General features: G+C 34.7%; 1 protein-coding gene across 5 annotated transcripts in view; it reads right to left on the bottom strand.

The window, feature by feature from the left end:
• Positions 1-10,049: 10,049 nt before the first annotated feature.
• FAM185A (family with sequence similarity 185 member A) overlaps positions 10,050-12,706 on the bottom strand; it is an 83,613-nt gene continuing 80,956 nt past the window's right edge. For 4 of the 5 annotated variants that reach the window (XM_020984519.2, XM_020984518.2, XM_020984517.2 and 1 more), the window contains one exon: positions 10,050-10,696. In XM_020984519.2, the coding sequence (XP_020840178.1) occupies positions 10,581-10,696 (116 nt within the window). In that variant the 3' untranslated portion in view covers positions 10,050-10,580. The remainder of the gene's footprint in view (positions 10,697-12,706) is intronic. The other variant, XR_013486557.1, reaches the window with a different exon arrangement.

Consider the following 12,706-nt stretch of genomic DNA (forward strand, 5'->3'; position numbering starts at 1 on the left):
TATTTAGATGTCTTTATTTGTGTGAAAAGTGCTTTGTATTTGTGTTCATAAGAAGATCTGACACTTAACAAAAGGAGATTTACTTCTTTCTTTGCAGCTGAGTGAGGATATCCAACAAGGATAATTAGTGAGGACACTGAATTGATACAGCTGAGTACAGCTCCCCAGGCGTTTGTGCTGCCCATGACAATCCTCCAGTAAGGCACAATTCCTCATAGCTTTTTAGCTTCAGTACAATTTTATTTTAACATCAATTCCAAATTCTTTCCCTCCTTCCTCTCCTTTGCCTACTCATTTGAGAAAGAAAAACAGAATCCATTACAAATATGTATAGTCAAGCAAAACAAATCCACGCATTAGCCATGCCCCAAACAAATATGCTTCATCTGCACTCTGAGTCCATTACCTCTCTCTGTGGAGGTGGGTTGCATGCTTCAACATGTGTCCTCTGGAACTGTGATTGGTTATATTGTGTTGCTCAGAGCTCCCAAGTCTTTCTAAGTTGCTGTTTTATAAATTGTTCTGGTTTTGCTCACTTCATTCTGTTATCAGTTCATACAAGTCTTTTCAGGTTTTTCTAAAATCATTCCCTTTATTATTCCTTATAGCACAAAAGCACTCCATCACATATGTATACCATAACTTGGTCAGCCATTCCCCAACTGATGGATACTCCTTCAGTTTCCAATTCTTTGGTACCATGAAAAGGTCTATGAATATTTTTATACAAATGGGCCCTTTTCCTCTTTTTTAAGATCTCTTTGGGATATAGGCCTAGTAGTGGTATCACTGGGTTGAAGAGTATGTATAGTTTAATAATTTGGTGGGATACATTTCCAAATAGCTTTTCTGAAAGCTCAGATCAATACAGTTCCACCAATAATGCATTAGTATACCTGTTTTCCCCACACTCCTTCTAGAATGTCATTTTCCTTTTTTTTTCCTTGTCACCTTAGCCAGTCTGATGCATGTGAGTTGATACCTCAGATCTGTTTTAATTTGAATTTCTCTACTTGTTAATGATTTGGAGCATTTTCCACATTTGTTGTTGTTCAGATGTTTTTCAGTTGTGTCCTATTCTTCATGACCCCGTGAGGGTTTTCTTGACAAAGATATTAGAGTGGTTTGTCAGTTCCTTCTCTAGCTCATTTTACAGATGAGGAAACTGAGACAAATAGGGTTAAATGACTTGCCCAGGGTTACACATCTAGTAAGTGTCTAAGGCCAGATTTGAACTTGGGAAGATGAGTCTTCCTAACTCCAGGCCCAGCACTTTATCTCAGCCACCTAGCTGCCATTTTTCACGTGGCTAGTTGTAATTTGGATTTCTTCCTTTGAATATTGTCTAATTGTGTCCTTTGACCTTTCACCCGTTGAAGAATAGTTGTTATTCTCATAAATTTGACTGAGTTCCATATAGATCTTAGAAATGAGACCTTTATCAGAGAAATGTGCTTCAAAATCCCCCCAAGCCCCTAGTTTTCTGCTTTCCTGTTAATTTTAGCTGCATTGGTTTTGTTGTGCAAAAGCTTTTTAATTTTATGTAATCTATTTTATTTCCTGTGAACCTCTTTATCTTATTTGATCAGGAACTCTTCCTCATCCATAAATCTGAAAGGTAATTTTTTCCTTGCTTCTCTAAATTGTTTATGCTGTCACCCGTTATGTCTAAGTCATGTATCCTTTGGGAGCTTCTCTGTGTGAGATGTTGGGCTATAACTAATTTCTGACAGACAAAAACTTTCCAGTTTTCCTAACATTTTTGTCAGATAGTGAGTTCTTGTCTCAATAGCTGGCATCTTTGGGTTTTCCACATTCTTGGTTACTGTGCTCATTTGCTCCCACTGATCTGTTCCATTGATCAACCTTTCTATTTCTTGTCTCTTCCCAAACTGTTTTGATAATGACTACTTTGTAGTGTAGTATTTCTGCTAGGCCCCCTTTTATCGCACTTTTTTTCCCCATTAATTCCCTTGGTATTCTTGACTTTTGTTCCTCTGAATGAATTTTGTTACCATTTTTTCCCTGACTCAATAAAGTAATCTTTTGGTAGTTTGGTTGACATGACACTGAACAAGTAAATTAATTTAGGTAATATTGTCATTTTTTATTATATTGGCTTGGCTTACCTATGAGCAATTATTTTTTCTTCAATATATGTTTATTTGTATAAAACTGTTTAGCACTTGTGTTTATATAGTTCCTGTATGTGTCTTGGCAGAGGAATTCCCAAGTATTTTGTACTTTGTGTAGTTATTTTAAATGGAATTTCTCTTTTTATCTCTTTCTGCTGAATTTTTTTTAGTAATATTTAGACTTGACTTAATGATGTATGTGGGTCTATATTAGCTCATTCAATTTTGCTGAAGTTCACTGTTTCAATTAATTTTTAGTTGATGTATAAAGTTCTCCAATTAAATCATATCACCTGCAACAGTTTTTCCTCAATTTCTTTTTCTTGTCTTACTGCTATAGCTAGCATTTCTAATACTATTGAATAATAGTGGGGATAATGGAAATCTTTTACTTTCTTTTTTATACCTAATTTCATTAGAAAGGACTCTAATTTATCCCCGTTGTGGAAAATGCAGGCTTTTGGTTTTAGAGAAATACTTGTTATTATATTAAGGCAAGATCTATTTATTCCTTTGCTGCCTATTTAAAAAAAAATAGGAGTAGGCTTTATATATTGTCAAAAGCCTTTTCTGAATCTATTGATATAAATTATATTTGTTATTATTGTTATTAATATGGTTAATTATATTTATAGTTTTTCTAATATTGAACAGACCTGCATTCTTGGTATAAATCCAGCTTGATCGTAGTGTATAATCTTTGCAATATGTTGCTAACATTTTGTTTAAAATTTTTGAATTGATATTCATTAGGGATATTGGTCCATAATTTCCTTTCTGTTTTGACTTGTTTAGGTATCAATACCATATTTGTATATAAAAAGAATTAGAAGACCACTTTCTTCCTATTTTTCAAAGTTTATTTAATAATAAATTAATTGTTCTTTACATATCTGAGAGAACTAATTTGTAAATCCTTCCCCTGCCTGCTTGGGAGTTTATTTATGGCATGTTCAATTTCTTTTTCTGAGAATGGGATAAGTTTTCTATTTATTGTTCTATTAATCTGGCCATTTTACATTTTTGTAAATGTTCATCCATTTCATTTAGATTATTAGTTTTTCTGGTATATAATTGGGCAAAATGGTTCCTAATAATTTAATTTCTTCATTGGTTGTGTATATATACCTTTTTCATTTTTTATACTGGTAATTTGGATTCCTTTCTTAAAAAAATCAAGTTAGCTAATGGTTTATCTATTTTGATGGATCTTTTTTTAAAGCTCCTAGCTTTATGTATTAATCCCCTCCCCCATTTTAATAGTATTGTTCCAGTTGTATGTAAAGATGATTTTTTGGATTCATTTTTACAAAATTTTGAGTTCCAATTTTTTCTTTCTTCTTCCCTTCCCTTCTTCCTAAAACGGTAAACAATTTGATATAGGTTATATATGTGCAATCACATAAAATGTATTTCCATAGTAGTTATAATTGTGAATGAAGAAATAGACCAAAAGAAAAAAAACACAAAAAAAGTGAAAATAGTATGATCTGCATTCAGACTCCATCAGTTCTTTCTCTGGATGTGGATAGCATTTTCTATCATGAGTCCTTTGCAATTGTGTTGGATTGTTGTATTGCTGAGAAGACCTAAGTTATTCATAGTTGATCAAAAAATGTTGCTGTTACTGTATACAATGTTCTTCTGGTTCTGCTCATTTCACTTTGCATCAGTTCATATAGGTCTTTCCAGGTTTTTCTGAAATCCACCTGCTCATCAGTTCTTATTGCATAATAGTATTCCATTACATTCGACATAGCTATTCAGTCATTCCCCAATTGATGGATATCCACTCGATTTCCAATTTTTGACACCTTAAAAAGAGCTGATATAAACATTTTTGTACATGTAGGTCCTTTTCCCTTTTTTATGATCTCTTTGGGATTTTCTCCCATTTTAAATAATCAATCTTTGATTTTTCAGGATTTCTACTTTGGTGTTTGAGAGTTTTTAATTTGTTGTTTTTCTGGGTTATTTTTAGTTGCATACACAATTCATTGATATGTTCTTTCTCTCTTTTATTGAGGAAAGTGTTTATATATATACGCACATATATGCATACACAGACATACATACACACACACACACACACACACACACACACACACACACATACACACATATTTGCCCTAAGGGCTGCTTTGGATGTATCCTAAACATTTTGGTATATTTTCTCATTGCCTCATCATCTTTAATGAAATTATTATTTCTGTGATTTGTCCTTTGACAACCTATTCTCTAGGATTAAATTCTTTAATCTCCACTGAATTTTAATAATTTTTCCAGTGGTCCTTTATTGTATTTTTTATTGCACTGTGGTTTGTAAAAGATCTGTGTAATACTTTTGGGTTTTTTTGCATTTGTGAATTTGCTATTTCTACATTTTAATTCCCTACCCTAATACTAAGTTTTTATAAATTTTCCACACACAGCTGAGAAACATGTATATATTCTTTTCTATTCAGTAGTTTCTAGGTCTGTCATATAGTGGTTTTCTAAAATACTATTTGGGTCCTTTATTTTTATTTTTTGATTATATTTATCTAGATCTGAGAGGGGGTAAATTAAGTTATAGTTTTATTTTTTCCTATAACATTTAATCTTTCAAGTATTTAGATGTTATGCTATTTGGTGTATATATGTTTTGTATTGAAACTAATTCATTGTCTATGGTATCTTTTAGCAAATTGTTTTTCTTTAATCAAGCCTGTTTTTGCTGTTTCTTCTTCTGAGATTACTGTACCTTTTTTTCTTCAGTGAAAACCTAATTAGATTTGCTTCAGTCCCATATTTTATTTGTGTGCTTCTTTCTGTTTAATGTATATTTTTTATAAACATATTCTTGATTTTACTTTTCTAATCCATTCTATTCTTTTCCATTTTACAGGTGAGTTCATCACATTCATAGTTATGACCAGTCATTATGTATTTCCCTCCATCTTATTCTCTTGCATTTTCTCTTCTCTGTTTCCCTCTCCCTCTTTCTAAAGAAGCCCTGGAACCAGAGCTCTAGGTTTGGTATAATCTGCTTCTTTTGTCTTGTCGTTTATCTTTTTGTCACCCAGATCCCAATAGTAGGTTTTTAGCCTTTCTTTTCTTTTAAGCACTTCTTCAAAATCCACCCTCCTTTGTTACATTTTATTCTGTTTAGGACTAATCACTCCTTTAATCTACTCTCCCTATTTCCCCAACTTTCCCCCATTTTCTTCTTAAGTGAAATGTAGTTTTTAATCAGTTGTGTAAGTCAGTGTGTATTCTTTGACCAGTTCAGATGAGTGAGGTTCAAGTTTCATGCACCACCCCTTTCTACTTGTGTACCCCAAGTGCGTGAGATAATTATCGCCATTCTTCCTCTCCCTTTGATCCCCACACTATGGAGCTCTTCCTTTGCTCTTACTTTCTTCTTTTAAGATCATCATAAGAGAAACACTCTCAGGCCCTCTGTCAAATTAGACCCTTGCTAGTGATAAAGTTCTGAGGCAATATATATAACATCTCCCTGTATTACAGTGTTAACACTTTATCTTTGTTTAGTCCCTTATGTTTGCTCATTTCTATTTACGTTTTTATGTTTCTCTTGACTTCTGTGTCTGTAATTCAGTTTCTCTGCAGCTCTGGTCTTTTCATAAGGAATCCTTAGAATCCCTCTATTTCATTAACAGTACATTTCCCCCTATAGGAGTATACTTAGTTTTGTTGGGCAGGTCATTCCTGCTTTTAAGCCTATATTGTTTGCCTTCTGGAATATTGTTTTCCAAGCTCTTTGCTTCTTTAAGTAATGGCTGCTAAATCTTGTGTGATGTGGACTGTGATCCTTGCTTATTAATTTTTTTTTCTGTCGGTAGTACATTTTCTTTGACCTGGAAGCTCTGGATTTTGGCTTAAATGTTCCTGGGAGTTTTCATTTTGGGGTTTCTTTCAGGAGGTGACTGGCAGATGCTTTCTATTTTCATTTTGACCTTTGGTTCTTTTTAAGAGCAGTTTTCTTTTAATTCTTTTAATTTATCAACAATTTATTGAAATGTGATATCTATTCAATGATTTTTAAGTTCTTTCTCCTTGATCTGTTTTCCAGGTTAGGTATTTTTGTTATGAAATACTGTAATGTTCTGTTTTTTTTCATTCTTTTGACTTTGTTTTAATACTTTTTGTTGTCTCATGGATTTATTAGCTTCTATTTAATCCACTTTAATTTTCAGGGAACTTGTTTCTTGGGTATGGTTTTGTATCTTCTGTTTTTTCCCTTTTTTGGCCATTAGGGTTAAGTGACTTGCCCAGTGTCACAGAGCTAGTAAGTGTCAAGTGTTTGGTCTGAGGCCGAATTTGAACTCAGGTCCTCCTGACATCAGGGCCGGTGCTCTATCCACTGTGCCACCTTGCTGCCCCTACCTTCTGTTTTAAGGCATTTGTTCTCTTCCCAATTCTTTCTTTCATTTCTCTCTGCATTTTTTTTTCATCTTGCTCTTATTTGATTTTTAAAATCAAATCTTGGAAGTACTCTCCACCTCTGTAGCCCCTCCCTCTGATAGGATAGTTACCAGAACCTCTATTTAAGGAGGCCACACAGGTCAGCCATCTCTTAATTTCTCACTAGGCTGCACTCCAGTCTTCTCCATTATGTCTGTGTGCTAGGTACCTTTCTATCTACTCCTCTTTTCAGCGTCCTTTTGTATGTTGTCTTCTTACCCAAACAGAATATATCATTATTTTGGTTAGGGATTATCTTTGTGTTTGTATTTGTATTCCCAGCCCTTAGCACAGTGCTTGGCACATAGTGTTTAATAATGCTTGTCTGACTACTTCCTGACTGGACTTTTTGGTAGGGCTGAGCTCTGGACATAGCTGGGCCAACCTCTTTGGGTCCTTCTGCTGCTTTCTTTAGGGTACTAGAACACTGTGTTATTCTAGGATTTTATGACAGCTCTGTCTGAAAACCTGCAAGTTTTTAGTGATCCCAAAGTGGTCTGATCCAAGTTAAATCTGACATTGCCCTCATGGCCTGAGCTCTGCAAGTTCCTGATATAGGCTTAGGTATGAACAACTTATTTTAATAAGATGTGGTCTTAGTCCTGGTGGGAGTTCGACTACAGCTGGACTCAGCTACTATCAGCCCATTGGAAAGCCCTGCTGATTCAGAGTGACAGAACTGGAAGCTCCTGATTGGTTTGAGGTTCCTACTATGGTTATTCTGCTGCATTCAGACTGAGCTATAGCCTGGAATTGAGACCCATCAAAAATGACATGCTGGTGAGGATGAGGGAAAAATAGATACACTAATGAACTGCTGGTGGAGTAGTGAACTGATCCAGCTGTTCTGGAAAACAATTTGGAACTATGCCGAAAGGGCTATAAAACTGTGTATATACCCTTTGACCCAGCAATGTCACTACTAGGTCTGTACCCCAAAGACAGCAAAGAAAAAGGACCAATATGTACAAAAATATTTATGGCAACTCTTTTTGCATGGTGGCAAAGAATTGGAAATTAAAACTATGCTCATCATTTGGGGAACAGCTAAATAAGCTGTAGCATATGATTGTGATGAAATACTATTATGCTGTGAGAGATGCCAAAGAGGTTGGTTTCAGAAAAACATGGCGATATCTATATGAAAAGTGAAGTGCAAAGTGAAATGGGAAGATCATTGTGCACAGTAACTGCAATGTTGTAATGATGGTCAACTGTAGAAAGGCTCTGCTACTGTGATCAATACAGTGATCCAAGACACTTCCAAAGCAGTCATGATGAAAAAAATGCTCTCCACCTCCAGAGAGAGCACTGATGAACTCTGAGTGCAAACTGAAGTGTAATTTTTTCACTTTATTTTTGTTTTAAAAAAACATGCCTAATATGGAAATATGTTTTACATGATTTCACATGTATAATTGATTTTATATCGCTTGCTTTCTCAGTGGGTGTGGGAGTGAATTTGGAACTCAAAGTTTAAAAATGAATGTGAAAAAAATCACCAGTGAATCAAAGTAGTGAGTGACCCAAAGGGCAATTGAAATATTGTGGGTTCAAGTAGGCTACAGCATAGTTTTAGAGATGACACGCATAGGATGTAATTGGATAGAATAGAGAAAAATGTGTGATCAGAAATGGAGAGGGGTAATGTGGCAAGAATAAAGGATAATAAATGGAGAGCTTAAGTGCTGCAGTAGTACCCTAACCAGTCTGAAATAAAAGGACAGGCTGAGGTTCTTAACTGGGGGCCCATCAACTTTTTTTCAGTATTCTGAAAACTATTTTTCAACATAATTGGTTTATTTGTTAATCTTATATATTTTATGTATTTAAAGATGCTATTCTGGAAAGGGGTCAGTAGGCTTCACCAGACTACCAAAGGAGTCCATGACACAGAAAAAGTTATGGACACCTGACCTACAGGAAGACCTCCAGGACACTGGTTGTGTAAAGGGCATTTCCTCCATGGTGTAGCTTGCAATCCACACATGCCTTTCCATCCTTGTCCACAGTCTCTCATAGAGTAACTAACCCTGATGCACTCCCTGGACTCTCAGATGAAAAGGCACAGAGGCAGATAGTGGGCTCACAATCTCTAATCTCAATTTGGTTCTTAATTTTCTAGAAAAAACACGTATAAACCAAACCATATCTATCAGCTTTATCTTTGTATCATGCAAAAAAATACTGATGAATGCATTTGGGATTTTCCCCATATTTTAATAACAGATTTTTTTCAGATGGTTTGTATTTGTTTCTCCAGTGATTCATTACTGCATTTTACCTGCATTTTTCACTTTTCTGAAAAGTGGTTTTTAATATTCAAATATTTGTCTAAATTTTTAAAGTCCTCTAGCCACCCCAACGACGAGAAAATACCCAGAGTGATAAGATCACATGTCCATTGAAGTTCAGTAGTAATACTCTCTGTGGACATATCCATTCTTTTTGGACTCTTCTCTGATACATTTATATCTTTTTTTTTAAAGTTTTGAGTTTGGATCAGAGGATTTGAGGCAAAGTAGAATTTCTCATCAGCAGAACTGAAAAAGTCAAAAGACTTAAATTCATAGGTTGTTAAGAAGAGGTGGTTTCTTGTTGGACTGGAAGACACAAGGACTGCCTGAAGAATGGCTTCAACAATGTGGATCCCATAGGTTTTCAGTACAAATGGGAACTGCTTCTCAGAGGAAGCTATGAACACTTCAGCAATAAAAGTGAGACTAAGGAGAGAGTCACTCGGCTTACTTAAAGAAATGGAGCAGGATGTCTCATAGAACGTACTCAGATTTTTGGTGGAGGAAGACAGGGCATGATTGTCCTTATTATTCATGGCAGAGGACAGGTTTCATAACTCCAGAAATGGTGGCAGAAATGGCTATAAGAGAAGGTAAGATGTGGAGCAGAAGAACCCCATTTTCATTCGTGAGAATTAGTTACTCCTAAAAGTTTTCAGTGAGAAGTAGTAAAAGATAACTTAGGGCTTACTGCCACCTTCAATTAAAAAAACATTTAATAACCATAGCCCAAGTTAAAATGGGCTTGGGAGAGCATAATAACAAGGTAATATTTTCTTTTGATATCTTACTAAGTGTAGAGAATAGAAATTACTGTTGTGTCTGTGATCCTTCTGGCTTTTGTTGGCTAACTCCATAAATTTTATTTTTAACTTTGGGAGGCAGAATGTGTACGTGCCTAGATGAGAATGAGTACAATTAAGGAAAATTGTCTCACTGTTTTCCTCCAACTTAATGGTTTTCAAAAAAATGCCAGGCTTCTTCCAAACTGGAGCATATACTGTGTCTGTGAACCAGTGTGTTCACTGTGAGTAAAAAGTAAATGTAGCTGGTAAATCATATGCTAAATCATCTTTTTATTTTACAAAACTGGAAGCTAAAATGGGTAGAATCATAATGTATATAAAAAATTTAACAATGAACAAGGAAATTAAGTCACAGTATTTTTGAAACTTTATTAAAAACTAAAATGTTCCTCTTATAAATCCATCTTCATAAAAGATGTATTTTTCTTAACTGTGAAAAATATAAATTAGTGAACAGATCTGCCTGGTTTTATGTATAAACTGAATAAAATGAATAAATTCTGTTCCAAAAGAATTAGGGTTTGAAAGCAAGGAGTTCATAAAACAACTTTATCCCCCGTAATCAAGTTGCAGTGAATATCTCCTGTATTGATATACCAGGCAACAAAATAGCTGAATGTTGCTTGTAGTTTGTCTTTCATTTTGCCAGTGATTAATCAAATATATTATTATTCACAGCTTGAAGTGATGCTGAGGCGTATATATCTGGAAACATCACACAGCAGCTAAACACAAATGTGAGACCACAGAATATCATTCACCAGTCAGCATTCATTACTAAATTAACATTTATAATGTTTCTATGACTAAGGGCATCAATACTTTCTCATTGATTTGATGTTCAGTGATTATTATTTATAACAGAGTTCAAACAATCAGAAACCCTTCAGTTTGAGGGACTGAAACCAGCTTTGGCTTCTGAGATGCACAGTGCCACTGGGTGCACTGGCCTTGATCCATTTTTCACATTCACTGGTTTGGTTCATGTGACCTAAAAAGCAAAAAGTCAACAAGTTGACCATTACTAGCAGTTAAATATCATAATCTTAAGAACACATTCTGGAAAGTTTGGAATAACTAACACAACATTATAAACAGTTTTGGCTGAAGAGAACTGCAAAAGGATGGTGTAACTTGTCCCACTACCCACTCCTTCTACTTGGTTAGATCAGCTTTTCATTTAATTTACCTTTTTAATCCAATAAGTTCACCTTCCTTTTGTCCCTCTGCTCTTCATTTTTTTTATACAACAGATACTTCCCAACAAATATCCAAACAAACCCTTTTAAAGAATACACCCCCCACCAAAGATGATGATTATTAATTGAAAGGGGGGATATGTATCCCTTAACATCCAATAGTACACTACTGATATTGCCCATTGTATTTGACCAGAATTTAGGTGCCTCTCCACATTGATTCTAAGTACACTGTTGCAGTCATTAAGTATTTCATTCATTGAGCTTTCTTAACTCTGCATCATACTTTGTATGTCTGTAGGGTTTTTTTTTTATCTGAAATCTTCAAAGTTGTTATTCCTCAAAACAAGTAGTATTACACGATGTTGGTGTTCATTCATTTCAGTTGTGTCTGACTCTTCGTGACCCTGTTTGGTGGTTTCTTGGTAAAGATCCTGGAGTGGTTTGCCATTTTCTTTTCCAGCTCATTTTACAGATAAGAAAACTAAAGCAAACAGGATAAGTGACTTGCACAGGGTCACACAACTAAAGAGTGTTTGAGGCTGGATTTGAAATTGGGAATATGAGTCCTCGTGACTCCTGGCCCAGCACTCTATCCACCGCATCACCTCGCTGCCCTGTTTACATAACATTCCTATAATCTGTTCAGTCATTTAGAGTTAGAGAGCATGGGTTCACTGGATAGCTATATAATCTTTGTGCTAGTAATTTAATCTCAGTTTTTGTATCTCTTGAATGTGAAGGTTTAACAAGATGAAAAACCCTATGACCTATGATTCAATCTTTGGGGACATTTTACTTAGAGCTTTTTGTTGTAATACATAATAACTTATTTTGTTCATATGAGGGGATTTTTTTGTCCCTTATCAGTAATCTTTTTGAACCCTAGTTACAGGGGTGGGATCTTGAGGTCAAAGGATATGAATAATTTAGTTAACTCACTGCATAGTTCGAAACTGTTTTCTAGAAATATTGCAACAACTTAAAATTTCAGTAGCAGTGAATTTGCCATTTCTGTCTTCACAAAGGCCCTTCAATGAGCTAGTTATCCCATCTTTTAATTTAGCAGTTTTGCTAATTTTGTGGGTATATAATTGATCAGTTTATTCAGGATTCTGAACATTATTTCACATGGTTATAGTTTGATTTTCTTTTTGAAAACTGAACATGTCCTTTGACCACTTGCCAATTTGAAGACAGTTCTTTGTGTCAATTTTACTCTTGATTCTGGATGTCAGGCTTTTTCTCAGAAATATTTGATGAAGTTTTTTATGAGCTATAATATAATTTGAGCTGCACTGATTTCATTTGTGTAAAAAAATTTTAAATTGTATATAATTCTATCATTCAAAAAAATTTATTAGGTATCTACTATGTGACAAGCATATAAATGCTTCTATTTTATCTTTTGTATCATCTCCCCTTGTTTGATAATTCATTTTTCTGCTAACTGAAACCATAGAAAAAATAACTTTCTATTCTCTTTTCTTTTTTCATGGTATAATTTTTTTTATAGTTAGATGATTTACTTATTTGAAATTTAATGTGGTATAAGACGCTGATCTACACCTCTTTTTTTGCTAAACTGATTTCCAGTTTTCCCAGCAATTGTTGTTGAAGACGTCCCTTTGCCAGTAACTATGTGTGCTCTTGGCTTTACTAAGCAACATGAATTGTGATCAGCATCGTTTCTAGTTCTTGTTTCTCTGGTCTTTTCATCTAATCTACTTTTCTGCCTATCCAGTGACAGTTTAAATAATTGCTTTTTTGAAGTATAGTTTGAAATCTGGCAGCATCAAGCC

Source organism: Phascolarctos cinereus, unplaced genomic scaffold (assembly GCF_003287225.1).
Source record: "Phascolarctos cinereus isolate Bilbo 61053 unplaced genomic scaffold, phaCin_HiC Scaffold_1;HRSCAF=81, whole genome shotgun sequence".
In the NCBI taxonomy this organism is placed as follows: Eukaryota; Metazoa; Chordata; class Mammalia; order Diprotodontia; family Phascolarctidae; genus Phascolarctos; species Phascolarctos cinereus.